At 57.0% G+C, this 27,736-nt stretch overlaps 1 protein-coding gene across 3 annotated transcripts in view; it reads left to right on the top strand.

The window, feature by feature from the left end:
* GDPD5 (glycerophosphodiester phosphodiesterase domain containing 5) overlaps positions 1-27,734 on the top strand; it is an 85,113-nt gene extending 57,379 nt beyond the window's left edge. For 2 of the 3 annotated variants that reach the window (XM_012744900.3, XM_012744896.3), the window contains 15 exons: positions 1,372-1,475; positions 5,065-5,158; positions 5,847-5,906; positions 12,724-12,822; positions 13,130-13,223; positions 13,628-13,773; positions 18,049-18,131; positions 19,285-19,435; positions 19,976-20,194; positions 20,740-20,897; positions 21,172-21,319; positions 22,733-22,815; positions 23,303-23,317; positions 25,531-25,643; positions 26,736-27,734. In XM_012744900.3, coding sequence (XP_012600354.2) covers positions 1,372-1,475; positions 5,065-5,158; positions 5,847-5,906; positions 12,724-12,822; positions 13,130-13,223; positions 13,628-13,773; positions 18,049-18,131; positions 19,285-19,435; positions 19,976-20,194; positions 20,740-20,897; positions 21,172-21,319; positions 22,733-22,815; positions 23,303-23,317; positions 25,531-25,643; positions 26,736-26,884 — 1,716 coding nt within the window. In that variant the 3' untranslated portion in view covers positions 26,885-27,734. The remainder of the gene's footprint in view (positions 1-1,371; positions 1,476-5,064; positions 5,159-5,846; positions 5,907-12,723; positions 12,823-13,129; positions 13,224-13,627; positions 13,774-18,048; positions 18,132-19,284; positions 19,436-19,975; positions 20,195-20,739; positions 20,898-21,171; positions 21,320-22,732; positions 22,816-23,302; positions 23,318-25,530; positions 25,644-26,735) is intronic. The other variant, XM_076002319.1, reaches the window with a different exon arrangement.
* The last annotated feature ends 2 nt before the right edge of the window (positions 27,735-27,736 follow it).

Genomic DNA, 27,736 nt, shown 5'->3' with positions numbered 1-27,736 from the left:
CCAGACACCCTCCACGGTGGTGCCTCTGAGCGGCGTGGGGCGCAGTTATTCCGGCCAGTGAGAGAACTTCTCTGCTCCCCTCACACACGCCTGCCTGCAGTCACTGATGGCGTGGAGATGGGCTCAGTCCCTGTCCTTGCAGAACCCACAGTATCTAGGGGGCACAGCGAGTGGGGCACAGAGCACAGAGTAGTAAAGGCAGAGGGATACTGATGCTGTGGGAGCACAGGGGGTGCAAGGGTGGCAGGGTGGAGTCCAGGAGGGCTTCACAGAGGAGGTGACATTCCAGCTCACTTGAAAGGTGAATGAGAATGTTGAGGGAACAAGCCCGGGGGCAGTGGCCCTTCCAGGTTGAGGGAACCGGTTGGGTGGTGAAGCTGGGGAGGGCAGGGGCCACACCCAGAAGGGCCTCCTATGCAGAGGGCTTGGTTGGAGCCATAGCTCTGGGCCGGCTGTCATGTGTGTTGGGGGCCAGGGCCACAGGGAGTCCAGGGCGGGGATGCCCGACTCCCAGCCCTGGAGGGAGGGTGTCTGGTTTTCTTCCCACACGTGACCTGACCTCCCCTCAAGGGCCATGTGTTCTGATGATCTCAGCACTTTCCCAGGTTGCAGGATATTCCAAGCTTGTTGTGCTTCCAAGATAAGGGGACAGATGAAAGCAGGGACAAACCGGAGGGCCCAGGCGGAAGCACCTGCAGACCTCTGAGCCGGCCCCTCAGGAAGCAGCAGCGGTGGGGTCTGCGTGCCCCCGCAGCCCACCCCCACCCGGCTGCAGACAGAGGGGGGGACTGGGCCTTGCCTCGAAGGGCTGGTGCCCAGTGGAGGCGGTGGACGCTGCACTTTAAGTCCAGAGACCGGGCTCTGGTTTTAATCCTCTGATAACTTGCAGTGCGACTTGGGCGAGTTGCTTGGCGTCCCTGGGCCTCAGTGTCTTAATCAGTAGCATGAGGTAGAAGTGGGGAGGAGCCAGGCCTGCTTCGTAGGCACGTGTGAGGGTGGAATGAGCATGGGACGGGACTTCACAGACTGCAGATCACTGTGCCAGCGCGGAAGCTTCGGGACAGACTTGGCTTCTGGGGGCTGTTGCCAGAATGGGGTGACCGGCACCCTGGAAAGGCCGCAGCAGCAGAGCACAGCTCTGGGGTGGACCCCTGGCCTGCTCCAGGGTACCCCCTGTTTTGTGACTTGGGGCTCTGTGAGGTTGGACAGGTAACTTCCCCTCTCTGAGCCTCAGTTTCCCCCAGTGCACAGGGGGCAGTCATTCCTGCATGGCGGGTTTGGCTGCCAATGTTGTGGGGGCGACATTCCAGTGGGAGGCAGCCTGAGGGCTGGCCCCTGGCCTGTGACCTGCTCCCTGTCCTGCTCTTGCAGTGGGAGCGCCTCTGGTTCCTGCTCCTCACCTTCACCTTCGGCCTCACGCTCACCTGGCTGTACTTCTGGTGGGAAGTCCACAATGACTACGACGAATTCAACTGGTGAGTGGAGTGGGGGCGGGGCAGGCAGGGAGAGGGGCCTGGGTCCTGAGGGCTGGGGTTTGAGCCTCTCTCCCAGGTTGGCCCTCCAGGCCCTGCCACTTGCTCTCTTTGTGGCCTTGGATAAGACCTACCTGGTGTGAGCCTGTGGGTGGGAAATGAGGGTAGAGGGTAGGTTTGGGGATCACAGGCTGGCAAGAAAGATGGAGAGTAAAAGAGAGCTGTGTGCCTTGAGAAGAGTCCCACTGAGGACTTCCCACTGGAAGGCTTCCTGGAGGAAGAGACATGGAAACTGGATCTTAAAGGATGGCTGGGATTGGAACCTGGGAACTACAGCTGCTGGGCTCCTTGGAGAGCCGCTGGTGTTTGCATGGGTGATTCAGGCTGCTCCGGAAGAGGCAGAGGGGCCTGAAACACAAAGGCTTGGCGAGAGCTGAAGCCTGCTGGGGAGATGCAGGGTCCTCCTTCCTGGTGGAAAACAGGAAGGGCTGGGGCAGGGCTCAGCCTGGGGTTGGGGCCTCTGGTCATCCCCTTTGTAGAAAAGAAATCCAAGGCCCAGAGAAACCAAGGCCTCAGTGGAGGAGGTAGCCCCAAGCCCTGGGCAGGGCTGGCAGATGCTGTGGTTCTGGGAGGGCTCAGGGTCATTTGTGGGCAACTTGGGTGACAGGACTATCTGAGGCAGGTACCTGGGTGCAGGAGGGGCACCTGTTTCTTCCTCATGCCCCTGCATTGCCTGCCTTTTGTTAACCAGTGGAAGGCCACAGGAGGAGGGGAGGTCCCAGGGTTATACTGATAGGTGTGGAAACTGAGGCCTGAGGTCATACAGCCAGTTGGGGCAGAGCTAGGGCGCCGAAGCCAGCCTCCTCGAGCCCTATCCAGTGCCGCTCTTTCCTTTTCATCAGAAGTTCAGGTCAGTGTGACCGTGCACAAGTCTTTGGTGCTCTCTGAGCCTCTCTTTCTTCTTCTGTGAAATGGGTAACTCTGACCTCATTGGGCCTTTCCGAGGATGAAATGAGACGATAGACATGGGAGGGCTCAGCTGCACCTGTGACGGCTGATTCCTGGAAGACCAACTCTGTAGCTGGAAGGTGGCCGTGGTGTTAGAATCAGGGATTTCTAGGACTCTGGGCTACCGATGGGCTGTGGTTCCAGGATTCTGTGATGATCCTAAGACTCCATTCATGGAGCTGGGTGTCCACTCTCCTTTGCGTGGCGCCAGGCTGTGCCTCTGTTACTAGCAAGCACAATAAAGGACGTGCTGCCCTGCCCTGCCCTGCCCTGCCACTGCCCCTGCTCTGCAGCAGCCCGGCAAGATGAGCCAGAGTCCCAGCCGAGTCTCAGAGGTGGCCTCTGGCCTTTATTAAATGCCATCAATCAATTATTCATTTTCACTGGTGTCCAAAGCATGGGCTACATGCCCTGCTGGGCCTCGACTGCAGGCCCTAGAAGATCACTGGGTCCACCCCGTCATGTACAGATGGGGAAACTGGGGCAGGGAGGGACAGGATGCATCCATGGCCACACTACCTGTTAGTGTCAAAAACATGTATTGAGGACAGTCTGAGGAGACCCAGGAGCAGAGAGGTTAAGTAGCCTTTCCAAAGTCACACAGCAAGAGACAGACAGATCTGGGATGGGGACTTGAGCCTGATGACCGTGTCATGTCCATGGAGCTACCCTCTCTGCCCAGAGAGCGGGCCCCCTGTTACTGGAGACTCGAGCAGAGGATGGGTGACTACCCTGTTGGGGAGGCCAAAGAGTAGGCCTACCTGGGACTTGGGGACCAACCTGTCACCTCAGATTCTTGGAGTTGGTGGTGGGGTTCAGGAGCCCCTGGCTCAGCCCTGCTGGTCTCAAGAGTCCCTGGAGGTGGTTCACATAGTAAGAGGCTGTCTAGAGGTCTCCCTGCCAAAAGGGGTCACACTTCAGAAACAAATGGGACCAGAACACCTTTCAATAATAGCTGCAGGAGGCAAGTCTTTCCCCTCTTTAGGCCTCAGTTTCCCAACTGTGCAGTGCAATGAGTGTACTCAGTGACCTTCCAGGCAGCAGATTTTTCCCCTGGGCCCTGAAGGGAGGGCAGATGCCCGGGGGGTCCTCCTGGTGTCCCCTCCCAGCCCCTTGCCAAGGCTCCTTGCCAAGATGGAACAGGCTGAAGCTGACTTGGACTCTCTAATGACCTTGAGAAGTTATTGCCTCCTCTGAGCCTCAGTTTCCCCAGTTGTACAAGGAGGATATGAGTGGTTCAGTATTTCTGGAGAGCAACTAGGCAATATCCATCAGGAGCCTTAAAAAGTTCATTCCCTTTGACCCTATAATCCTATTTGTATAAATCTATCCTAAGGAAATAATCAGAAGTACAGAAAGAAATGTACATTTTCATTTTTATGTTAACTTATAATAGTGAGCAGTTGGAAACTATTGAGTGCTATCATAGTAGGCAGTTGTGAATTCCATGGAAGACCACGTGGCTGTTTAAAAAATCACATTTCTTCGGGATCTTACTGGCATGAGTACCAGTGCTGGTGTCAGACAGGAGTTCACTGAGGGCCTCCCACGTGCCTTGCCTCGCCTCCCACTCACGAGGCCTATGGAAGGCACTTCTTATCCCCATCCTGCAGGTGAGCAAACTGAGGCTCAGAGAAGTCAGGCATTACATTTGACCGGGTCTAAGACCCCTTGTTTTCACATTATAACATTGAAACGGAGATGACGGTCACAGTCAGTGCAGCTCAGCATCCGTGAAGCCTGTCACCTCCCCAAGGTCCTACGAGCCAGTGAGAGGCCGAGCAGGATTTGAACCAGCGTGTGTGCCTGCTGCAGAGCGCACGCTCTGACCTCCGTGCTGTAGCAGTGGGGCTGGCTTTGCAGTTTATACCAATGTATACCATGTTTCCCCGAAAATAAGACCTGCCCATAAAATAAGCCCTAGCAGGATTTCTAAGCATTTGCACAATATAAGCCCTACCCCGAAAATAAGACCTAGTGATGGGCGTGGCTAGGCAGCGTATCTATGCAGCGTATCTGCACAGCCAGTGCATTTCGTCACGGAGTGGTGAAGAAGACAGCAGCCCTTCTCATCTGCCCCATTGTGACAGCTACTATCCGAGGTGACCAGAAAGGTGTGGGCAGTCCCACCAACAAGGTCGGCTCCCCCTGTCAGGTCCCAGCCATCCTGTGCGTGCTGCAAGCTGAGGCTCTGAGGGGAAAATAACACATCCCCTGAAAATAAGCCCTAAGGTGTCTTCTTGAGGAAAAATAAATATAAGACCCTGTCTTATTTTCGGGGAAACACGGTAGTCATGAGGGGAAACCTGCAGGAAGATGATTCAGCACGACCTTGGTGATGGTTTCTTCTGGGCAGCGGAATTATGGGGAATTGTTTTCTTCTTTACGTTTCTTGGGCCCCGGGTGTCCGCCATGAGCGGGCACGATGGAGCATCAGGAGACACTGCGCGTCACTCCCGAGTGGGCAGGGCCTGGCGCTGAGCCCAGCCTGTGGTCCCCCAGCTGCATGAGGGCTGAGACCATCCTGGTTCCTGGGCCAGGGAGTGGCCAGTGGAGGTCTGAGCCCTGCCCCTCCTCCTGGCAGGTACCTCTACAACCGCATGGGCTACTGGAGCGACTGGCCCGTGCCCATCCTCGTGACCACAGCTGCTGCCTTCACGTACATCGCGGGCCTCCTGGTACGCGGGGCTGTCTTGGAGGGCAGGGGACCTGCTCCCAGGGGAAGGGAGACTTGGCCCATGCCTGCCTGATGGAGGAGCCTGCCCTGGTCTAAAGAGGGAGGCTGGCTTTGCCTGGGGCCTCTAGGGCAGCTGTACCTCTAAGCCAGGGTCCCCAAGGTGGGAGGTCATCTTACGTTTGCCAATCTCTCCGGCTGCCCCTGCCTGGATGGAGTGTTTTCCCCTGAGCCAGTGAGGGCCATCCTGGCTATCAGGGCCCACTGCAGACTTGCTCCTCCAAGAATCCTGGCTCTGGGTTCCTGCTCCCTGAGACTCAGCGATCCCCGTGCTGGCTAGGAGCTCCTTCAGGACAGGGCTCAAGTCTGTTTCAGAATCCTGGGGCCTGGAACTCCTAAAATATTTGATGAATCAAGTTGGACCCAAGTACAGCAGGACCCAGTGAGCTCTTAAGAGGGAAATCGCAGAGAAGGAGGAGCCTAGAGCGCTAGAATAGTCTAGGAGGAGGCCAGGGTGGGCTGCGCAAGGTGGGCTGTGCAGGGTGGGCCATTCCCACTGTCCATAGGAAGGGTTTGCTGACTCCACTGTGGGTCAGCCCAGAGCAGCAGGGGGGAGCAGGGTGTATGGGGAGTGGACGAAGCCTTCTGCTGACACGTGGGGCCTTACTGTCGCCCTGTGGGCCCCTCCCCAGGTGCTGGCACTATGTCACATTGCCGTGGGACAGCAGATGAACCTGCACTGGCTGCACAAGGTAAGGGCTGCCTCTGCTGGGGCTGGGAGAGAGGAGGGGAGGCTGCAGCAGCAGAGGAAGAGCCCAATGCCGCATACCTCCCTTGCATCCTGGTTATAATTGTTCTTGTAGCTAACGCTGATCACTCGCTCTGTGCCAAGCACTGTTCTCACAAGCTGGCCTGTACTAACTCATTTAACCCTCACAGCAGGCACTGTTATTATTCTATTTTATAGTTGGTAAAACTGAGGTACAAAGAGATTATGTAACTTGCCCAATGTTTCCCAGTTTATAAGTGGAAAATCCAGGGTCCCAGCCCTGTAGCTGCATGATTCCCCAGCAGATTCATGGCTCCTGTTGTAGCCCTGACCCTCTAGCTAGCCCTGCCTCGGGTCTCACCTTCCTCCTCCTCCTTCAGTGAGCTCTTGTGAAAACCCTCATCTGGCAATGGCATTCCCAGCGTAAAGCCTTTCCACCACTCCCACTGCTCCCAGGACGACCCAAACTCCCCCACTCGGCATGATCTGGCCCCTGCCGACATCTCCCAGCCCCTGCAAGGGACGGTCACCCTCAGCTTCTGCACGTGAGGCATCTCAGGACCTCCTAGCATGTCTGCCTCTGTTCTGCCTTTAGCCCTTTGCTCTTGCCCTCCCTCCCTCTCTCTTTTGGATGCCTTCCTCAGTACCCCCTGCATACACAGGCTTCTCTCTTGGGGCTCTCCTAGTCCCTGCAGGCCAGACAAGGCCGTGCCTTGTCCACTTGTCCATCTCCCTGTGCCCAGTGCCCACTGAGGGCTGGGCTCAAAGCAGGCAGGCCTCACGCCTTCTGGAGCCAGTCTCTGACTCATGTGCCGGACGTACGTTTCTGATGCCTGTTCTTCTTGAGGCCTCGCGGGTGCAGAGGTGACCAAGGCACCTGACCAAGGCAGAGCCCCTCCCTCCCAGGAGCATGTGGGCCATGGGTAGAGGGCTGGGTCATCTCTTTTCCCAGAGCCTGGCTCAGAATGGGCATGTCATTTAGGAAGGGGAAGAAATGTCCAGAGACAGCCCATGAGATGGGTCCAGAGCGACTCCAGCTTCCAACCAGAAGGGGGACATGGAACGGGAAGAGGAAGAGGGACAGATGCCCTTGGGTTGGGCTGTATGGAGTGGGAGGTGGCTGTGAGCATCTGGGGGTGGGCATCTGCAGTCAATTTGGAGCCCGGGTGTCAGCCCTGGTGACTGAAGTCTTGGAGGGGGTCAAGAGCAGCAAGCAGCCTTGGTCCCCTCCTTCCTTCCTCCTGCTTGTCACTGTACCCTGAGGTCCTGCCTGGGCTTCCGCAGTCCCCTCTGTGAGGCACTTTCTTCTCCTGGCTGCAAAGCTGGCACTTGAAAGAAGTGCACCAGCTGGACCCCAGGTGGGGCTGGCACATGCTGTGGTCACCTCCTGGGGCCATGCCTGGCTCTCAGCAGGTCAGGTCACACCTGCTTGATCCTGGCAGAGAGGCCTGTAGATCCATGGAGCCAGCCGGAGGTGGCAGATCAATGCAGGGAGTCAGATCCCAGCGTCCGTGCCTGTGCCCACTCCCAGGGTGCCAGTCCTGCCCTCCTCTCCCCTCCGCCCCCTCCCGAGAGATCTCAGCACGAGCAAGGTCCTTCCAGGCAGCGTTGAGCCAGGGCTGGAGCCGCCCTTGCCAAGAGGGAGGGAGTTCCTCGGAGCTCAAAGTATTCGAGCAGGGACTGGAAAGTCTATTCTATTACCAAAATTCTGTCATTTGAATCCAAGACTCTAAGGAATCCTTTTTTTGTTTGCTTTGTTTTAATTAATTTTTGGCCATGCAATACATTGATATGGTTCAAAATTTAAAAGGCACAATGAAGTACACAATGAAAGTCTCCCTACTATCTTTCTAGAGATATTTGAAGCCCATACAAACATACATACGCATTTCTTTTTCTGTTTTCTTTAAACACAAATAGTCGCCTACTACACCCTCTGTTCTGCACCTTAGCAACACTCTCGGAGCTCCATCTCCCCCAGCCCATTGAGAGCTTCCCAGCTGGTGTCCCTCACTCGCTCCTGCTCCTGATCTGGATGCTCTCTGATGCCTTCGCTATCTAGCCAGTCCCCTGTTCCTGGGCCCCATTGACATCCCAGGTACTTGCAGTCCTTTGCCAGGACACTGTGGCAGTGACCTGGAAGAGGAATTTCTGGGTAAAGAATGCACACTTTCATCATTTTCATCTTGCCAAATGGCCTCCTTGTTTGGTTAACACCTGTAAACACACGCTTGCCCATCAAACCTTAGCTGATTTCTTGACTTTTGCCAGTCTGCTGCTGGGTGAAAAATTGCACCTTACTATAGCCTGAATTTGCATTTCCCTTATGGTGAGTTAGATTTGGCATTTTTCACGTTTGCCTTATTTGCGTTTTCCTTTCTATAAAGTGTCTCTTTATATCTTTTGCCCTTTTTGTCATGGGATTGGCTTTTTGCTCATTCATTTGCAGGAGGTCTTTATAGATGTGGGTAATTAGCCCTTTGGCTGATAAACAACACCCAGTTCTTCCTAGTTTGTCATTCACCTTTTGACTTTGCTCACTGTATTTTCACTATGGGAATTTTTTTTTAATTCTTTCTTTTTTTTTTTTTTTTTTTTTTTTAAAGATAGCTGTAGAAGATGAATAATTCTTAAGTATTGGAATCTGCCATCTCTTTTTATGGCTCCTGCATTTTGTGTCAGACTTACAAAGGTCTTTCCCACTCCAAGATTATAAAAAAGTTCTCTGCGGTATCACTTGGTAATTAATTGCCTGTTTCCACTATTTTTAACGTTTAAGTTTTTTATCTTATTATTATTTGGGGGCCTAGTGTGATCTTACTGTGTTCTTTGTAGATGGCTTCCCAATGTCCCCAAACCTCTCTGCTGAGTAATCCATGCTTGCTTCTCCAATTTGAGATGCCGCTTTTATCATACTAAATTTTCTTTATGTGTTTGGGTCTATTTCTGAACTTTTTACTTATTTTTATTTATCTCTCTGGCCTTATGCCAGTATCATATTGCTGACAAGACTGCAGTTTTATAGCACGTTTTAATCATGAACTCTATTTTGAGTCTCTGCATCCTGGGAGGGGCGGACAGGGATGCTCAGGACTGGGCAGGAGGGGCCCCTTGCGGCAGGCTGGGCACTGTGTGTGCATGGGCTACTCATGTGGTGCCTCCTCCTCCCCAATCCACCCAAAGCTCCTGTCTCCCAGAAATCCCTCTCAGGTGAGCCTGCAGGAGAAGTCCAGGTGCCCTGGAGGTGAGGGAGAAACTTGAAGGGTTCTTGAGGGATTTACAGCAAGTGGGAGGCCCTTTCCCTGAGGCACCCCACTTTCCTGCTCACCCACCACCCAGAATCAGCTCAGACGCCTCTGGGAGGTGCTTCGGTCACACCTCCCACCTTCCCAGGCTGTCCCCTTGAGCACACTGCACTGCTCCTCTGTCCTCACTTGAGTCCCCTGCCACAGTGGCAGCAGCCTCTAGCCCAGGACCAGCACAGAGGAGGGGTCTCACAGTAACCCACCCTGAGCACCAGAGAGGAGCCCTGGGTACCGCACGGCCTCACAGCAAGTACCCGGCTGAACCTGGGCTGGTATTTCTGCCCCCAGCCCAGGTCCCAACAGCCTCTACTGGCCATCCTGCCGTGTCCACTTCGACTCTCCCGGTGAATTCAGGCTTTTCTCCAAACCCTGGCCCCAGCTCCACAGTTCTTCCCAGTGTCCAGCCACTGTCCCTCCAGCTGCATCTCAAGGAGGATGGATTCATGGAGCACCTGCTCTGTGCCAGCACTGTGCTCATCACAGTGGCAGTAACCGTCGTTTATTGGGCACTGACTATATGTGTCAGGCACTTTCCACAGGGAATTTCATTTACTCCTCACAATAATCCTGTTCATTTGGTACCATGCCCACTTTTTTAAATGACATCACTAAGATTTAGTAAGCACTTCCTTTGGTGCCAGCCACTGTCCTAAGCATGTCACCTGCATCTCTCATTTATCCTCCCCAAACTCCTTCCACGTGGGCTCTCACTGTCCCCATTTCACAGCTCTGGACAGATCCCTGGAGAGCTTAGCCTCCCCACTAGGCAGCAGAGCCAGGATGTGACCAAGGACTATGACTCAAGTGTGGCCCTCAATCCTGGGCCTGCTGTCTGCCAGTTGGAGCGTAGCACTCAGAGGTCAGGCACCCCAAGAGGCCAATCGTCACACCTCTGAAAGCTGGGTTCCAGCTCCTCTCCGGTCCCAGCACCTGGCACGACTCCTCAAATCAACGAAAGTGGCTACTGTATCCCGTCCCTTCCTCTGCTGTCACAAAGCATCGTCACACCAGGACAGAAAGCCCACGGCCACTTTCTCAGAGAAGTACAGTGGTCTGTCTCTGGGCTTGTAGGGTAGCTTCTGCGCCTCAGGGAGAGGGCCCCCCACTTACTGTAGAGCCTCCTCTAACTCCCAGCCACATTTAAGGAACGGCAGTTGCATTGCTGGGAGTCAGTGCCGTTGTTGTGGCTTTATAAGGCGACAACGTGGGGGAAATCCCACAGACATGGAACATGCAGCAATGCTACCGAGCACAGTTGCCACCACAGCAACTGTAAGACTAGAGACAGCACTTTTAATTGTATCAGGATTACGGGGAACCGGCCTTATTGCAGGTTCTTTCCACTAGCAGCTAAGTGTTGCGATAAGACACTATCCGAAACGGCCCTTCAGAGACGCTTGCTGTGTCCAGGGCCTCCTCCCACCACCTCGAGGGGGCAGACGCGTGTCTGGGGCAGCAGGGAGGGTGCTGGGTACTGAGGGAGGGGTTCTCAGGACCTCTGAGCCCCCCAGAGGCTCCTCAGCCTCCCTGGCGGCAGCGTGACGTCGTCGGAGACACACACAGCCTCTGGGACGGGCGGAAGGGCTGTCTCTAGATCTGCCCCTTCACAGCCATGCGCCCAGCAGGCCCTTCTGCTCTCTGAGCCTGTTTCCCTGCGTGCAAAATGAAGATACAGCACCCCCGCTAGGACGTTAGCAGAATACACCAGCCCACCCCGTCCCTGAGCCAATGGTCCTCACCTATCTCAGCCTCATTACTGTTTCTCGGGGAAGGGGAACATTCATTTCCAGGCTGATGGGCTGGCATGACAAGCCTACAAAGGAAACCATATTCCCAGGCAAGAATGAACCTTCCCTGCCCGGCAGGGAGCGAAGATGGATAGGCCACCGCCTGCCCTCCCTGTGTAGAACCTCCACTCAGTCCTTGTTCAGTTGTCAGAGGGTCTCACAGTGCTGTCCTCTCTGGGGAAGACGTTGCAGGGGGAACAAGAGGGGTGAGGACCCTGCCGGTGGACAGAACGTGGGTAGGGTGGCCGGGCAGTGCCCTGGGAAGACGGGCCCTCAGCGGGGAGGTAGGGGATGAGCGTAGAGAAGTCTGAGGGACAGTGTGTGGCGGCCTCGCCTGGGCCGCAGAGTGGGGACTGCAGGAGGCCTGGGAGGAGAGGTGAGGCCTGGGCCTAGGGAGGCAGGCCTGGCAGTGTGGGCAGGGCGGGTGGGTAGAGAGAGGTCTAGGGCTCAAGGTGGGGGCTGAGGAGCCAGAACCCTTAGCTTACCTTCACTTAGTTTGAGGGATTCAGGTGTCATCTGTCACCTGAGATCTCCGTCTCTTGAAGGTAGCACCTAGGCCTCGTCAGAGCTGTGCCCCTTGCTTTCTGCAGGAGCTGCGGGAGGGCAGCTCCTCCCTGACACACTGGGAGCCAGGTGCTCAGGGCTGTGGCCCGGGCGATGCTCAGAGACAGGCGGGCGGGACAGAGCTCTGCCTCACTGCTGGCTCCGGCTTGAAGTGCCACTGTGAGCCCAGCCCGGTGTCAGGCTGCACATTAGGCTCCTGCAGGAGACCCAGCTCCTCAGCCTGCTGCACCTGCAGCCTGGCAAGTTGGTCTCCTCATCTGTGGGGCCCAAATTGCCGGGAGGCTGGATAGGGCCTTGGAGGTGACCTACCAAGCGAGGCCCCCACCTGCTGGGTGTCTTCCCTCCTAATGTTACTGAAAACTCGGCACTTGTCCACAAGGCCGAATCAGAAGAACGAACAAGGACAAGTGGTTTGGGGAGAAGGAAAGAGAAGTTGTATTACTTTGTGGGCAAAGGAGAAAAAAATGGTAGACCTTCTCAGTCTCAAAATCCAAATTTCCTGGGCCTTTGCTGAAATACAGAGTTTTTGAAGGGTGGGTTCTCAGTTTCAGGCAATTACTGTTCAACTACAGTGACTTTGATCATCTCATCTCCCCTGAAGACAATCTCCTGACCTCCCTTTACCAGCCCACCTCCTGTTACTCAAATAAATAAAAGGCTTACCCTGCCCCTCCCAACCACTGGCCTGAGGCAGGGGTGCAGCTTTAGTTCTCAAGAGGAGTGCAGGATGTTTTAAAGAGACAGAAAAATATTTTTGGTGTTCCTCTCTGGGCCATTCCCTCTGTTACATACTCCCCACTGTCAGTATTTGCCTTCCGTATCTAGGGGAGGAAGGTGATACCCTGTTACACCTATAGCCCCTCCTTCTCTCTATCCTCTCCCCATTTCTCGCTGTTCCTCCTCCATGGGGTCTGCCGGCCACTCCTGTCCCAGTCTGTCCCTGGCATCTTGTCTGCCTGTCCCTGGCTTCCTTTCAGCCCATGCCTGTCTCTTTCCTTCCTGCGCCTTGCATGGCTGGGTCCGCCTCTCTTACTCCCTCCATCCCTCCTGTGTCTGTCTCTCAGTCTCCCCTCTGTCCTCTCAGACGCACTGGGGACCCTCACACCTGCTCTGACCCTCTGTCTGGTGACTCTTCCCCTTCCAGATAGGGCTGGTGGTCATCCTGGCCTGCACGGTGGTGGCCATGTCAGCGGTGGCCCAGCTGTGGGAGGACGAGTGGGAGGTGCTGCTGATCTCCCTGCAGGTGAGCAGGGCGGCAGGTGGCTGCTGCTCCCTGGGACCCTTGCGGCTAGCCAGTACCTTTTTATCCCTCGCCTTTCTCCAGACCAAGGCCCAGGAAGGAGCAGGGAGGGGCCCTGGGTCATGTAGCAGGTCAGAGGGTGGGAGGGGTGCTGCAAGCCTGGGTCTGGAGACTCCCAGCGTCCTCAGCAGGCCAACGGAGACAGGGTTGGCTGCCCTGTAGGTAGATGTAGGCCACCAGGACGCTGGTGACCAGAGGATCTGGACACAGCTGGGAGTCACCAGTCCCTCTTGCCTCTTCCCACACACAGGGCACAGCTCCGTTCCTGCACGTGGGGGCCCTGGCCGCGGTCACTGTGCTCTCCTGGATCGTGGCAGGACAGTTCGCCCGCGCAGAGCGGTCCTGTGAGTGTGGCCTGCCCCTCCCAACCCCCCCCCCCCCCCCGCAAGCACCAAGCCAGCTTTTGCTGCCCTCACCTGCACTTTACCTGGGTGACCTGGGGATGGGGTGGCCCTCACTCAGCCAAGGGGATTCTGGCTCAGGGGCCCACAGATTCCACAGAGGGGTGCAACCTCAGTTGGCCTTGCACCGTGTTCCCCCTCCACGTCTGTGTGTGCACGTGTGCGTATGAGTCAGAGGTGGGGTGCACCTTCCCAGCAAGAGCGAGGGCTGCCCCTCTGAGCACCTGGGGCCTGACAGGTGGGGGCAGGGCACCAGCATCCCGCCTGCAACCTGCCCAGGGCTTGAGGCTGGGCCTGGCAGGAGGTGAGCAGCTCACCAGGCGGCGCTCACGGCCCTGTGTCTGCAGCCTCCCAGGTGACCATTCTCTGTACCTTCTCCGCCGTGGTGTTTGCCCTCTACCTGGCCCCTCTCACCATCTCCTCTCCCTGCATCATGGAGAAAAAGGACCTAGGCCCCAAGCCTGCCCTCATTGGCCACCGAGGGGCCCCCATGGTGAGTGCCACCTGCAGGTCCCAACGGACGGGGCATGGGGTGCAGCTGCCCGTCTAGGGGAGGACCTTGTTGGGAAGTGGATATAATGTGTGTGATATAATAGTAGCCACCGTTTTTAGCTCTTTTGTGGGAGGTACATGGGAGGGCTTGGTGAAGAGGCCGTAGAGCTCCAGTGGGACCAAGTCCTGAACAGTCCTGAAGGCATCTCGCTAAGAAGACGGAACGTTTGTCCTGAGTGTCCTGCGGAGATGCGAGGGGGTTTTAGGCCTGGGCTAGACCTGGCTGTGGGTTAGGAAGGCCCAGGAGAGACATGCTGGGTGTGGGGCCCGGGGCTGTGACCAGACAGCAGGAGAGCCCGCCAGGCAGTGGGGGCAGGACAGCGGGGATGTGCAGAGCCCACTGTTGAAGTGCAGACGATTGAGCAGGATTGAGGTGGAGCGAGAGGAAGGAGTTGAAGTCACACCCTGTTCTGCCGAGGAGGTGCCCTGTGACCCTGCAGGAGAGCTTCGGCTGAGAGGGTGGGCTCCAGGGCTCTGCCGCTTGGGCTGGAATCTGGCTCAGCCCCGCGCCAGCTGTGGGAGTCCAGCCAGTTCCCATCTCTGCCTGGTTTCCTTATCATGTACCATGGGAGTAGCAAGAGTGCCTGCCACGGGGGTGCGAGGAGCAGGATTGGGCACGTGTGAAGTGCCCAGATATGCACCTAGCACACAGAAAGCAGGGTTAGATGTTACTGTGGCCTGGGGCCACCCCCCTCTCTGTACCAGGGTCCCCTCACCCACCAAGGCCTTGAACCCATGCTTCTCAGCAGAGGCAGTACCACCTGTGGTCCCCAGGGGACATTCAGGGACCTCCTGCGAGCTTGGTCTCTGCTGGATTTCAGGTGGTAAAGGGGCCCTCACCAAGGAACTGGTATCAAAGGAGGTGTCAAATCTGACACGGCTGTGAATCCTCCTCCACTGAGCGTGGTGGGGGTACTTTCTAGAGAAGACCCCAGCCCGAGCTGGACCCCTGTGCCTCCCGCCACACCCTAGGCTGGCCCCAGCCCCGCCCTTCCCAGAGGCAGCCAGCTGGGGTCTGGATTTGGGGTCCAGTTTGCCACACGCCTGTGTGTCTCGGGGTTCGTGATGCCCACGCCACTGGCTGTTGCAAGGCTGAGTTGGAAGCATTAGAAGCACAGCCTTCCCAGACGGGGCCCAAGCTCTGTAGGGGGTGGGTGGGCTCTCTTCTCAGGGCTCCTCTTCTCTCTCTGACTCAGAGGCCAGGGGACAAAAGCAGTGTGCTGACGCAGGAGGGGGAGGAGGGGGAAGAGAGAGGTGGTCCCAGCGAGGACGGTTTTCTTTAACAGAAAAATGTCAAACACGCATAGAAGTGCAAAGAACAGTATACTGACTCATAATGAAGAACAGCACGATGAGTCCAGTCCCACCTTCAACATTGTGCCACTCTTGCTTCATCTGTCCCCTCCTTGTTTTCTCTGCTGTGGTAAAGCAAATCCTAGGCAGCGTTTCATCTTAACCACGTGTCCTTCGGGACACATGGCTAACTCATAAGGACTTATTAAAAAATATGGCTGGGCTCAGTGGCTCACACCTGTAATCCTAGCACTCTGGGAGTCCAAGGCAGGAGGATTGCTTGAGGTCAGGAGTTCAAGACCAGCTTCAGCAAGAACGAGACCCCATCTCTACAAAAAATAGAAAAAAATTAGCTGGGCAACTAAAAATAGAAACAAAAAATTAGCCAGGCATGGTGGCGCATGCCTGTAGCCCCAGCTACTTGGGAGGCTGAGGCAAGAGGATCGCTTGAGCCCAGGAGTTTGAGGTTGCTGTGAGCTAGGCTTAACACCATGGCACTCTAGCCAGGGCAACAGAGTGAGACTGTCTCAAAAAAAAAATATATATATATATGTATATATATAATCACAATGCCATTATTATACCCAACCTAATTAACAATAATTCTTTAATATTATCTAATATCAAATCCATGTTCAATTTTCTTTTGTTGTCTCAAAAATGTCTTTGTATAGTTCAGTTGTTAAAAATCAGGGTCCAACTGAGGTCCACATAGTGTGTCCAGTTGACATGTCTCCTATGTATCTTTTAGTCCATAATACTCCCCTCCTGTGATTCCTTGTTTACTTATTAAAGAAACTGAGTCATTTGTCCTATAGAATTTTTCACATTGTGCACCTGGTTGACCTCATCCTGGTGGCAGTGTTTGAGGTGCTGGCAAGGGCCTCCCCATGCGTCCCTGTGAGTGCACGTGTGTCAGTGTCCACGTGGGTCTTCACATGATCACCTGTGGGGGGCTTCCGACTCCGGGTCCACATGTCTGTGTGTGTGGCAAGACCAAGTGCACGTCCATGTCTCAGAGACTGTCTGTGTGCCCTGGATGTTTCCTTCCTGTTCAGGCAGGCCATGTGTATGTGTATGTGCACGTATGTGCACGTATGTGTTCGTGTGTGTGTTTTAATATTTGGTCAGACTAACTCCAAAGCTGGGACTCTCAGCACAGTGTCCTGCCCACCTAAGTCACAGCCACCTGCCCCCACGCAGGCACTCCTAACGACACCCCCCACCTGGACTTGCCTGCTGCAGGTGGGAGCTCTGCGGTGGGGATTAAGAATTCATGCATGCTTCTGGAGCCTTCCTGGAGCCCTGAGTCTGGCCAAGGAGGGCCAGGTTTCCATGCCTCTTTCTCCAAGAGGCCAGCACCTAACCCAGGGAGACCTTAACTGTGCATAAAAGCTTCCAGGAAAGACTTTCTCCCTCCCAAGAGGCCTTCATAGCCTCTTGTGAGCTTCTACCTTTGCAGCTCCAGCCCACGTGGGAGGGAGCACTCGCACCTCTTATGTAGTCACTGGCGGGAGGCCTGGCCACAGGACGTTTAGAGGAGGGATGGGCCAGAGGCCACACCCCTCTCTCTATGCCTCTGTGGTTCCTCCCCCTCTGGGGGGCCTCACACAGCCCACTGGACTGGGAGGCAGGTCACATGTCGCCAGGGCTGCTCAGTGCCAGGGAAAGGGGAAGAAGGGAGCTGATTACAGAGACCCTACTATGCGCCAGGTTCTGGGCTAGGGTGTCTGACGTCTGTCATCTCACCGGTGAGGCTGATAACAGTAACCCATTTTATAGCTAAAGAAACTGAGGCCCCAGGCCAGTAACTGGGAAGTGGCATTGCTCCTCCTTCTCAGGCAGCTCCAAAGCCCTTGTCACTGCCTGGCTGCCTATCAGAGCAGGGGACTGTGTTGCAGTTAGAAAACACCGTGGCCAGAGGGAGAGAAGGTGGGAATGAGCATGTCCTGGGGCAGGGGGATGAGCTCAGCCTGGGAATCCTTCCCACCCCACCTCTTCCTTGACAGGGGTCCTCCCTGCCTCCCTTTGTCCTCCACCCTTACCGTCCTGGTCTTAGCCCCATCCTTGGTTTGGTGCTGACCCCCAGTGGCCACAAAGGGTAGGACAGGGTCCTCCGACCACATGGAGCTGGGGAGGGAGACTTAGAGCCCCAACTCCCAACCGTAAGGACCCCCAGAGAACAGTGCGTACACACCCCCAAGGGCGGATGGGGAAACGAGGTCCACAGGGGGAAAAATACACCTACAGTCACATGCTAGGTAATGGCAGAGTCATGACTGGAACCAGGATCATCTGATTTGTATGCTATAGAATTAACCATTGCCAGTCATTAAGCTCTTACTGTACGTATTGGGCAATGTGCTAGGGGCTTTTAATCCATGTAACAGCTCAGGGAGGGAGATGGTATTGTCATGTTTGTCCATATGAGGAAACCAGTCACCCCACTGAGACTCTGCTATCCCATCTGCCCTCTCCTCTCCCCACAGGGTCTCACCTGGACTCTGCTCAGGGTGTAGCCAAGGGGGAATCTCACATTCAGCCCCAGCTGTACAAACGCCCTCCCATCCCAGTGTCTGGCTAGCTCAGTGCCTGGGACACAGCTATGATAATGGAATGATCACAGCTACTATTAGTGAAGTGCTGGCCGTATGTCGGGCATTTGTATACATCGACACTAACCACCCTGCCTTCTTCTCCCCATAAAAAAAAAGCCTGTGAGGTTGGCATGATTTCACAGACGAGGAAACTGAACCTGAGAGAAGCTGAGTGGGTACCCAGGGCCATGTGGCTACTCTGCGGAGGAGCCAGATTAGAAGCAGGCCCACCTAGCCTCCCAACGTGCAGAGCTTTCGGTTAGCGGGAGGGAAGGGGCAGCAGCTGGCTGGCTCCTGGCTCTCCCTCACCACCCCTTCCTCCCCAGCTGGCTCCAGAGCACACGCTCATGTCCTTCCGGAAGGCGCTGGAGCAGAAACTGTATGGAGTCCAGGCTGACATCACCATCAGGTAGGTGTGGGGGAGAGAAGACAGCACGCTAACGCTCCCCAAGTGGCAGCCACATCCAGGTCTCTGCTGGCCGAACCTCTCGTCTCAGAGCCTCTGAGGTGGGAGGGCGGAGGCCGGGATTATTCACAGCAGGGCAGGCAGCCTGTTCGTGCAAATGGATCTTGTGCCAAACTCCAGGATATAAAATAGAGGAAAGAACAAATGCTCTTGGTGCAGGCAGGGGTGGGGCATGGGGACCTGGAGCCCTGCCACAGACCCACTTGAAGGAAAACCTGGATCTCTGTGGCTCTGTGTGATAGGACTCAAACACTCTGATGCATAACATGAGCAAGTGACAGCGATGCACGCACTGTGATGCCAGATACATTTTAAAAGACCTACAAAAGTGCCATATACATTTTATACATGTACATATACAAGTATATATTAGTATAAATGGCAGGAAGAGGTCATGCCAATGTTGTAACAGAAGTTATCTCTGAGAAGGGAAGAGGGCAGGGCTGCCATATAGTTGTACAGGTTTAGTACTGAACAAGGCCACCACATATGTGAGGACACTGATCATAGTGAAGACATCATAGAATTGTGTATTTATCACAACTTCTAGCAGATGATGGTAAAATGCCTTGGGGAAGAGGCATACCAGTGTTTTTTACTGTTTCACACTAAGGTGCCATATGAGCTATTGGCAGCCCTGGTGGGGTGGTGAGGGTGTGGGTGGAATCTGTCAAATGGGGCCTGTATTTGTACTGTTCTCATTATGGCATCACCTGGACTTTGTGCCAAGCCAGGTTCCACCACTTATACGATGTGGACCTTGAGCTAGGTACTTCCCTCTCTTAGCCTCAGTTTCCCCAGTATCAAATGAGGTATCACCTACCTCCCAAGTTTGCTAAGAGGATAGGTCCAGCGTTTCCCAGCCCTCCCTCCTCGTCAGTCCCCACTCCCATCTGACCCTCATAGACAGCCAGAGGGCGTTGGCCCTTCGTGGTCACCCACCAGCCCACTGCCCTCCCCGTGCAGATGGGGAGCCTGGCCCAGAGAGGGGCAGAGCCAGCCGGGGTCCCATGCTGGATGGGGAGGGGTGGGGGGTGGTCACTGGGGGCAGGTGAGAGACCTGTGGGCAGTGACTTGATGGCCACACCCCCTGCAGCCTGGACGGTGTGCCCTTCCTCATGCACGATGCCACCCTGCGGCGCACCACCAACGTGGAGGAGGAGTTCCCGGAGCTGGCCCGCCGGCCCGCCTCCATGCTCAACTGGACCGTCCTGCAGAGGCTCAATGCCGGCCAGTGGTTCCTGAAGGTCTGGCTGCACCCGGCCCAGCCTTAGCTTTGGAAAACACGGACAGGTGCCCAAGGAATGAGAGAGGCAGGGCTAGCTATAAGCTCCAGTGACCCCACTCCCAGACCACTCCTGACCCACAGCCAGGCTCGTTAGCGCCTCCTCTGGGCTTCTGCCACTGCCACCCCATCTCATGGTTGTCACTACTTGTTCTGGCTCTCCCCCCCCACCAGAAAAAGTTGATGGTGATGATGACAGTTAATAGTTAGAAGTGTTAACTATAGAGAGAGGTTGGTTCTCTGGTCTGCAGTGCTACTAACGGAGAACCGTGCTGGGGTCTGGGAGACATTCCAAGCAAGTCACCCTCTCAGTGAGCAGGGTGTGGGGTAGAAAGGTCAGGGTTGGGGGCTCCTAGAGCCCCCAAGGGCCGCAGCCATCAGTTTGCCTGACACACACAGCAGACACTGGCAGCCCCAGGGGTCTCCATGCATGGCTGCCAGGAAGGCATGTGGGGGCCCCAAAGGGTTGGTGACACAGCGTGTGTGTCCCTGTCCCTGCCAGACTGACCCCTTCTGGACGGCCAGCTCCCTGTCACCCTCCGACCATAAGGAGGCCCAGAACCAGTCCATCTGCAGCCTGGCGGAGCTCCTGGAGCTGGCCAAGGGCAATGCCACGCTGCTGCTCAACCTGCGCGACCCGCCCCGGGAGCACCCGTACCGCAGCAGCTTCCTCAACATCACCCTGGAGGCCGTGCTGCGCTCCGGCTTCCCCCAGCACCAGGTGAGGCCCACCAGCCCCAGCCTGGCTGGAGTCCCCTCCCATGGAAGCTCCCCGTCCCTCCCAACTGCATCTTCCGTGGTTGTAGATTGGGGGTGCATGCCCCTCGCCTCCCTGGCAGGGTCATCGTGGCAACCAGAGGGGAATAAGAAAATCCTTTCCAATGTACAAAGGGCAGGAGCAGGTCCCGGTCCTGTAGTTACTTCAGTGAAGCGTTGCCCACAGCGCTGCAGTGTAACCATTTGGGACCAGTGGAATCTGACACCAACTCAGGATGGTCCCCTGGATGCTGGGGCCACATGCAGAGTCAGGGATGTTTGGTTGTCCATCTTGTGACAGCCGTCCAGACAGGAAGCTTCCTGCGTTATTGCCAGGGCTCTTCACAGACTTGGCTGGGACCACGCCATCCTCTGCTAACGATTGTATCTAAGTGCTCACCTCGTGCCAGGTCCCATCTCTTGTAACCCTTACACGTCCTCCAGGAGGGCAGGTACTCCGACCCCATTCTGCAAAGGAGAAATCTGAGGCCACCCCTCTCCTGCCCGCAGGTCATGTGGCTGCCTAACAGGCAGAGGCCCCTCGTTCGGAAGGTGGCTCCGGGCTTCCAGCAGACGTCAGGCTCCAAGGAGGCGGTCACCAGCCTGCGGAAAGGCCACATCCAGCGGCTGAACCTGCGCTATACTCAGGTGTCCCGTCAGGAGCTCAGGTGCCTGCCCTGCCCCACCCTGGGTGACCCAGAGGAGGGCAGACTAATATCCCCAAGCCCTGTCCCCCTGCATAGCCGGGCAGGGATGAGACGTAGAATATGCAGGGCAGACCCAGGCTCTGGCTGAGCTTAGCCCTCAGAGAGGATGTTCCTTCCCCTGGGATCATCTGTGAGGGTGGCATGAGGTCATGAAGGGGACATGATTTACTGGCTTCTCACTCTGTGCCCGGAGTGGCCAGAGTCCACGAACTGACCCTCTGCCCCCCACCTCCAGGGACTACGCATCCTGGAACCTGAGTGTGAACCTCTACACGGTCAACGCACCATGGCTCTTCTCCCTGCTGTGGTGTGCGGGCGTCCCATCTGTCACCTCCGACAACTCCCACACCCTGTCCCGGGTGCCCTCCCCGCTCTGGATCATGGTGAGTTGGGAGGGTGTCGGGGGCAGAGCTGAGGGCCGCCTTTGGCCCACTCGGCAGGCTCTGTGCTCGGGCCTGTCCCTGGTGGGGTCTGGGGTGAGGCGCCCACGGTGGGGGCCCAGGCTTGAGGCGGGAGGAGGGCTGCGTGACCTCCGGGGTCTGCACTGGGGTGCCGGGAGGACCCGGGCCTCACCCACAGGGAGAAAAATGTCACTTGAGAGCCCTGAAGAAGTAAACAACTGCTTGGGTTTTTTTTGGTTTGGGGGCTTGCTTATTATATTTTGTTTCAAAGGAAAGGAAGTCATTGGAAAAAGAAAGTGCCAACAGGACAAGAACAGGGAGCATTAAAATCTGGTCAGAGAACAGGGAGCAGAGCCGTGTTGCAGTCGGCGCACCTGCATGCAGGCCGAGTGCCAGTGCCTGTTCTGCCCTGGGGGCCTGGGCCCCGACCTCCGTCCTGCGCAGTGGGGTCGTGGCTCTGCCGCCACCTCCCCGAGGACGTGGAGGGCAGGTGGAAGGTCTCCCGTGGCTGAGAGGGTGCCAGGGCCCCTGTATTGGATCTGAGCCGTGATGGTTACCAGGAGAAGAGGGCAGAGGGAAGGCAGCCTGGGGAAAGCAGGCCAAGCCGAGAGCACAGGAGGACGTGGGCCGGGGCAGTGGGCGCCGCACTTCATTATGACCACTTGAGAGCCCTAAAGACCCTCCCTTGAGCTGTCACCTACCCCTCATCCTTAAACGCCTCCAAAGACTCCACTCAGGATGGCATGAAAGAACTCACTGTGGCAGCAGTGACGAGCGCACTGGGATTTTCAGGCACAAGTTGACCAACAGTGTCCCACCCCGGTCCCCACCTTTGCCTGAGATTGTGGAGGCTGTGCCGGAGGCTGCACTGGGGGCCCACTGGCCCAGCTCCTATGTGGCTCCCTGGAGGGGACGTCCCCTTACTCCACACCCTCTGGTTTTTGCAAGGAGACATGTGTACTATGCCTGATCACAGGTCCCCATGCCCATCTGCTAGTCCTGTGACATCCTGGCATTCATATATCTGTCTTTCATTGTCTGGATCTTGCTTTGGGCCCCCTTAGGTTAGCAGAGACTCCCCAGGTTAACACACACTGCCTCTACCCTGAGCACCATACAGGTCTCTCCTACCCCAAGTGTGCACACATGCACATGCACACACGCATGTGCATGCACATACACACACGTGTGCATGCACACACACACACACACCCCAGGCCCACAGTGCCCGCAGCCCACTCCTGCAAAATATAATCCTAAGCCCCCAAGCCTCTTAGGGTCCTCCCTTGACCTTCCCCAATGGTCACGTGGGATCCCCAGCCAGTGGACGCTCAGCCTGGAGCCTCGGGCTGGGCCAGCCGTGACTGGGAGCTGGCCTCGGCCGTCTGTCCGCAGGCCCCGGACGAGTACTGTCTCATGTGGGTCACCACCGACCTGATCTCCTTCACTCTCATCGTTGGCATCTTCGTGCTCCAGAAGTGAGTAGGCTCTGACCCCTTCCACGGCCTTCCCTCCCCTGAGCCCTGGGCCCTCAGCCAGGAGAAGGGCTCCCACCCACCCCACCCTCCCTCAGCCAGAGGCTGGGTGGCTTCCGGAATAAATGCCCAGCGGGAGCCCAGAGCTGGACTCTGTGAGATTTGCCGTGTGGACTTAGGTGACTCTCAGCCCATCTCCAGGCCTGCCTGCTCACCCGGCAGCCAGGGTGGGTCCACCAGCACTCAGCACCCCTTGTGCCAGGCTGAGAACCCCAGCCCGCAGTGGGATAGCTGGGATGTGCTTGCAGCGGGAGGTGCGGTTGGTCCTGGGAGGGTTCAGGGCCAGCCGGGGCCCCCACTCAGCCAGGAACCAAGGGGCTGGGGTGTTATTCTTGACTGATGTTCTCTCTCTGTCCCATCCTGCTCTGATCCGGCGCATGTCCCTCCTCTCCCCCTCCCCCTCTCTCTGCTGCACTCTGGCATCTCACAGCTATCACTTGATCAGGTAATTCTGGTGTGGTCCTCCTCCTCCTCCTGTTCCTCTTTCTCCCTCCTGCCACCCCCTTCTCCAGTTCTGTCTGAAAACCTGCCGTGCACCAAGCCCCGTGCCTGGGTCACACTCGCAGACACCTCCCCCTGCCTGAAGCCTCCCCCAGCCCCCGCAGTCCTCCTCTCTGCTCTTCCCATCTGGCCGTGTGTTCCTCTGCACTCTGTCCCCACTGTGGTTTCTGCAGAAACTGGGGACCAGCATTTCCTTGGCAGCTTCCTGACCTGGCCTCTCCCGGCACCAAAGTGTCTCCCTCTGGGGGGGACCCCGCCTGGGCACCCTGCCCCTCTGCGTCTGGCACTCACAGGCGCCTTCAGCACCTGCCCGCTGCAGACTCTACCAAGCTGCTGTCTCTTCCCATCCTCTCCCTCTCTGGGTTCGCCTCTCCTGTTGTTCATGCTGTTTATCTTCCTCCGCGTCTCTCTCATCTCCTTCTATCTCTTCTTCACGTCCTGTCTCTGACTCCCACCCTCGTGCCCACACAAAGCCTTTTCCTCGTCCCCGCGGGGACCCCACAATGGCTGCGCGTCCTGTTCCGGGTGTTGTGGCTGCGGAAACCCTGCCTGACACCTTCCTTCTGGGTTTTCATGTTAATTTCCACGATGAGACCCAGAGCGTAGGGATCCAGGTCCCCCTTGGTCAAGTGCCTTAGGCCCTTTGGGGTCAGGCCGGTTCACTGATGAGCCTCTAGGAGGAGAGACTGTGCCCCCTGGCCGTGGGACCTTCACCCGCTCACTCCTTCCTCCTCCACTCAGTCGCAGACACCCACACGTGCTGGCTGGTGCTGGGCCTGTGGCACGGAGTCAGGCCTTGTCACATGGAGCTGCCAGCATGCTGGGCAGGCCGCCCTGTGATGATTCCAAGAACTGGCACGGCCGTGCCCGCCCCGCTCAGATACAGCCAGGGTGGTGTCATTGTCTCCTGGGGATCAGGAGAGGCACAATGGAGGACAGACCGTGGGGGATAGGAGGGGGGAGACTGTCATTCCCCTGTGGGCCTCACTCCATTCATTCCCTCAGCAAGTGCCTGCTGCGCCCCGTGAGTGGCGGGCGCTGGTGTTGGTGTTGGGGCACAGCGGTGAATAGGTGCAGTCACTGCCCTGGGGTTCACAGGGCAGCCAGCCCTGCCACGGCGTAGGTGCCGCCCCCGCCTCCACTTTCCCCTTGTCTGTCTGCTCTGTTCATCCGTCCGTATGCCTGTCCTCCTGTCTGTCCATTTCTGCTGCGCTGACCCCATCTAGAAACTTGCAATTGGTTTCTTGTAGAGTCTTGGCTCCCTCCATCCACCCAAGCAGGATTCAGTCCCCAGGGGGTTGGGTTCTCCTTTCCAAGCTGACCACCCACTCCTCTTGGTGGGGACAGGAGTGGGATCCAGTGAATCCATCTAGACCCCAGGAAAAGTCTTAAGTTCAGAGGTCAGGGCCATAGGGCTAGTTCAGAGGAACAAAAGCAGCAGAAACAGTACCCTGGGCTGGGCATGGGAACCTGAGTCCTCCCCACTGGTGCCTGGTCCCTGCCTGCCCTGTACACGCCCCACCTCCCAGCCTGGTACTTGTCTCAGCCATCAGAGGCATTAGTGCTCTGGCCTGTCCCTCCCCAGCAGGGTTGCTGAGACGGAGCAGTAGACAGCCCCATCCCAAGTCACTCTAAGCCCCTTGCCTCAGGGACCTGTGAAGACCCCCACCACCCACCCTGCCTCCCTGCTTTCCTTCCCTTCCTCCCGGGGCTCTCCCCTCTGGCTTCGCTCAGCCTGGTCATGATGGCGGAGCTACAGGAGACCTCAGCTGGGACTCTCAAGGTTGGCTCCAGGGCAGGTCATCAGAGTCATTCCTGCTAAGCTTCTCCTGCCCTCAAATTTGTCCCATCCAAAGAGAGCCAGGTGCATAACTGGGGCACCTGAGACAACTAGCCAGCCCTGATCCTGGGCCAGGGCTGCTGATTTAGGGTTCTGAGGTCAGAAGGAGGCGAGAGAGCCCTGGTTGAGAGAGAGTAGGCTCTGATTCAAGCCCCAGCTCCAACCCTCTCTGGGTCTCAGTTTCCCCATTTGTACAGTGGGACAAGAGCCCTGCTGGTCTCTCAGGCCACATCCAGAGAGGCTCTGGAAGTGGGCAAGATCCCTGCTCCAGGGAAGGAGTGGGAAGGGACCTGATGTCCACGGGGCCATCTCTGCAGGTGGCGCCTGGGTGGCATACGGAGCTACAACCCTGAGCAGATCATGCTGAGCGCCGCAGTGCGCCGGACCAGCCGGGACGTCAGCATCATGAAGGAGAAGCTCATCTTCTCAGGTGCACAGCCCCGCACACGGGTTCTTCATACCCGACACGTGCACACAGACGTGCACACAACACGTTCACATGCAGCGCGCACAGGGAGGGACACGGGCACGGACATACACAAACCTGCCTGGGTTTACACCTGTCTACATACGAGGGCACACACGCACAGCCTGTGGCGTGGTGTCCGTGCCCTGGGCAAAGTTGAGGTGCAGGGCTGGGGCAGGGAAGGAGGCCGTGTCGAAGGCCCATCCCCCTTTGCCTGGTTCATACACAGATGCCACAAATATTGATCTCAGCCCTGCTCATGGCCAGTCCCTGTGGACACTCCCAGTCTGATGGAGGAGGAGCGATGTAACAAAGACGTGGGAAGTAGAGTTCCCACAGATGGGGTGCAGAGCAGGGAGCGAGGTCAGAGCTGCCTGGGGCAGTGAGGAAGGGTTGGGTGACTGACATATTAAGATGTGGAGGATGGGCAGGAGGGGCCTGGGTCTCGGGTTCAAGGTGGGGTCTGGGTGAGGGAGGAAGGAAGGGTAATCCAGGCAGGGGCAGCATGTGCTCAGCGGTGGCGAGGGAGCACGTTTCTGGGCACGGAGAGTGAGCTATCACTCCACAGGGCTGAGCTCTGCGCTGCAGACCTTGCCTGAGCCTCTGCTCAATGCCTGGCACTTTGCCAGGCACCGGGGACATAGTGCCCAACCCAGCTGGGGCGCTCAGAGGCAGTTTCCAGGGGGCTGAAATAACACAGATGAAAAGACTTGAGCTAGATTTTAGGAAAAGGAGGTATTGCCGGGGAGGTCACTCCCAAGAGAGGGGCCACATGTGTGCAAAGGCCCTGAGTAAACACATGGGTGCTACACTCGAGCAGGTTTTCTGTGGCTGGACAGTGCAGTTCCAGGGAACAGCAGACTGAGGTGAGGTCAGAGGGTTCAGCAGAGACCAAGGGGCCTGAGTGCCAGCTCAATGCCAACCCCACCCCAGCGGTACCAACAGCTTCCAAGTGACCGGCTAGGTTGTCACAGGCTACCCTTCCCATCCCATCTGCCAGCCATCCTCATGCCCCCACCCCCTCAATTCATATTCTGTCTCCCTCTGGCCCAACAGAGATCAGCGATGGCGTGGAGGTCTCCGATGAGCTCTCCGTATGTTCAGACAACAGTTATGACACGTATGCCAACAGCAACACCACCCCCGTGGGCCCCCGAGGGACCGGCAGCCGCGCCAAGACTCTCACAGACCGGAGTGGGCATTAGCTGTAGACCTGTCTGTCCCAGCCTGTACCTAACGTAGAAACCGCGAACCCAGGAGACCTGGCAGAGCGTGTCTGGACTCGGAGCGCTATGGGAGCTGGCTCCCCCGCCTCCTCATGGGCTCAAGCCCCTTGTCAGCCACAGCCTCTTTTGGAGGGAGCCGCCTTCTCCCCTGAGGCCCAGCTGGGCCAGGACTCCTGCCTCTCAGACGCCCCTGCAGGCCTAGGGCTCCTTCTGGGAAGTGTGGGGCCTGGTCCCCTTCTGGAGGCCCTTCCCAGCTTCCTGACCTGGAAGCTCTGACGAGTCACTGGGCCATGCCATGCCCCCGACAGCAATGGAGGAGGTGGATGCTCACCCGTGCCCACGTGTCTGTCCTGTCCATTCCATGAGGTGACTGACTTCTCCGTTGCTATCCTGCCCCAAGGGCCTGGGCTGGACCTCTACCCGAAGCTGCTCTGCTCTTCCCATCAGCCTCAAAGCACAAGGAGGTCCGGCCCGGGAGGAAAGCCAGCGGCAATGGTGGGGACATGCCCTCTTCCCGATCAGCTTCCCACCACCACTGGCCCCTGCCCCAGGAGAGGGCCGAGCCATGTCCCCTAGGAGCAGCTGGAGATGGCCGGAAGTTCAAGTTCAGAGCTGCTTGATCTCACGCCCAAGTGTCCAACAGGCCTCTGGGGCAGAAGCACCCCTGAGGCCCAGGAGATCCCCAGACTGCTGCAACCTCAGGTTCCCACATCTGTGGCCACAGGGCGAGAGCTACCTGGGCATGGTCAATGGTGGGTGTGCGGCTAAGTTGGCTGCAGTGGAGGGAGCCCAAGGGTCTTGGCCACGATGATTAAAGCTGCCATCTTGATG

The sequence above is a fragment of the Microcebus murinus genome, chromosome 4 (assembly GCF_040939455.1).
Source record: "Microcebus murinus isolate Inina chromosome 4, M.murinus_Inina_mat1.0, whole genome shotgun sequence".
Lineage (NCBI taxonomy): Eukaryota > Metazoa > Chordata > Mammalia > Primates > Cheirogaleidae > Microcebus > Microcebus murinus.
This window is presented reverse-complemented; position numbering and strand designations above follow the sequence as displayed.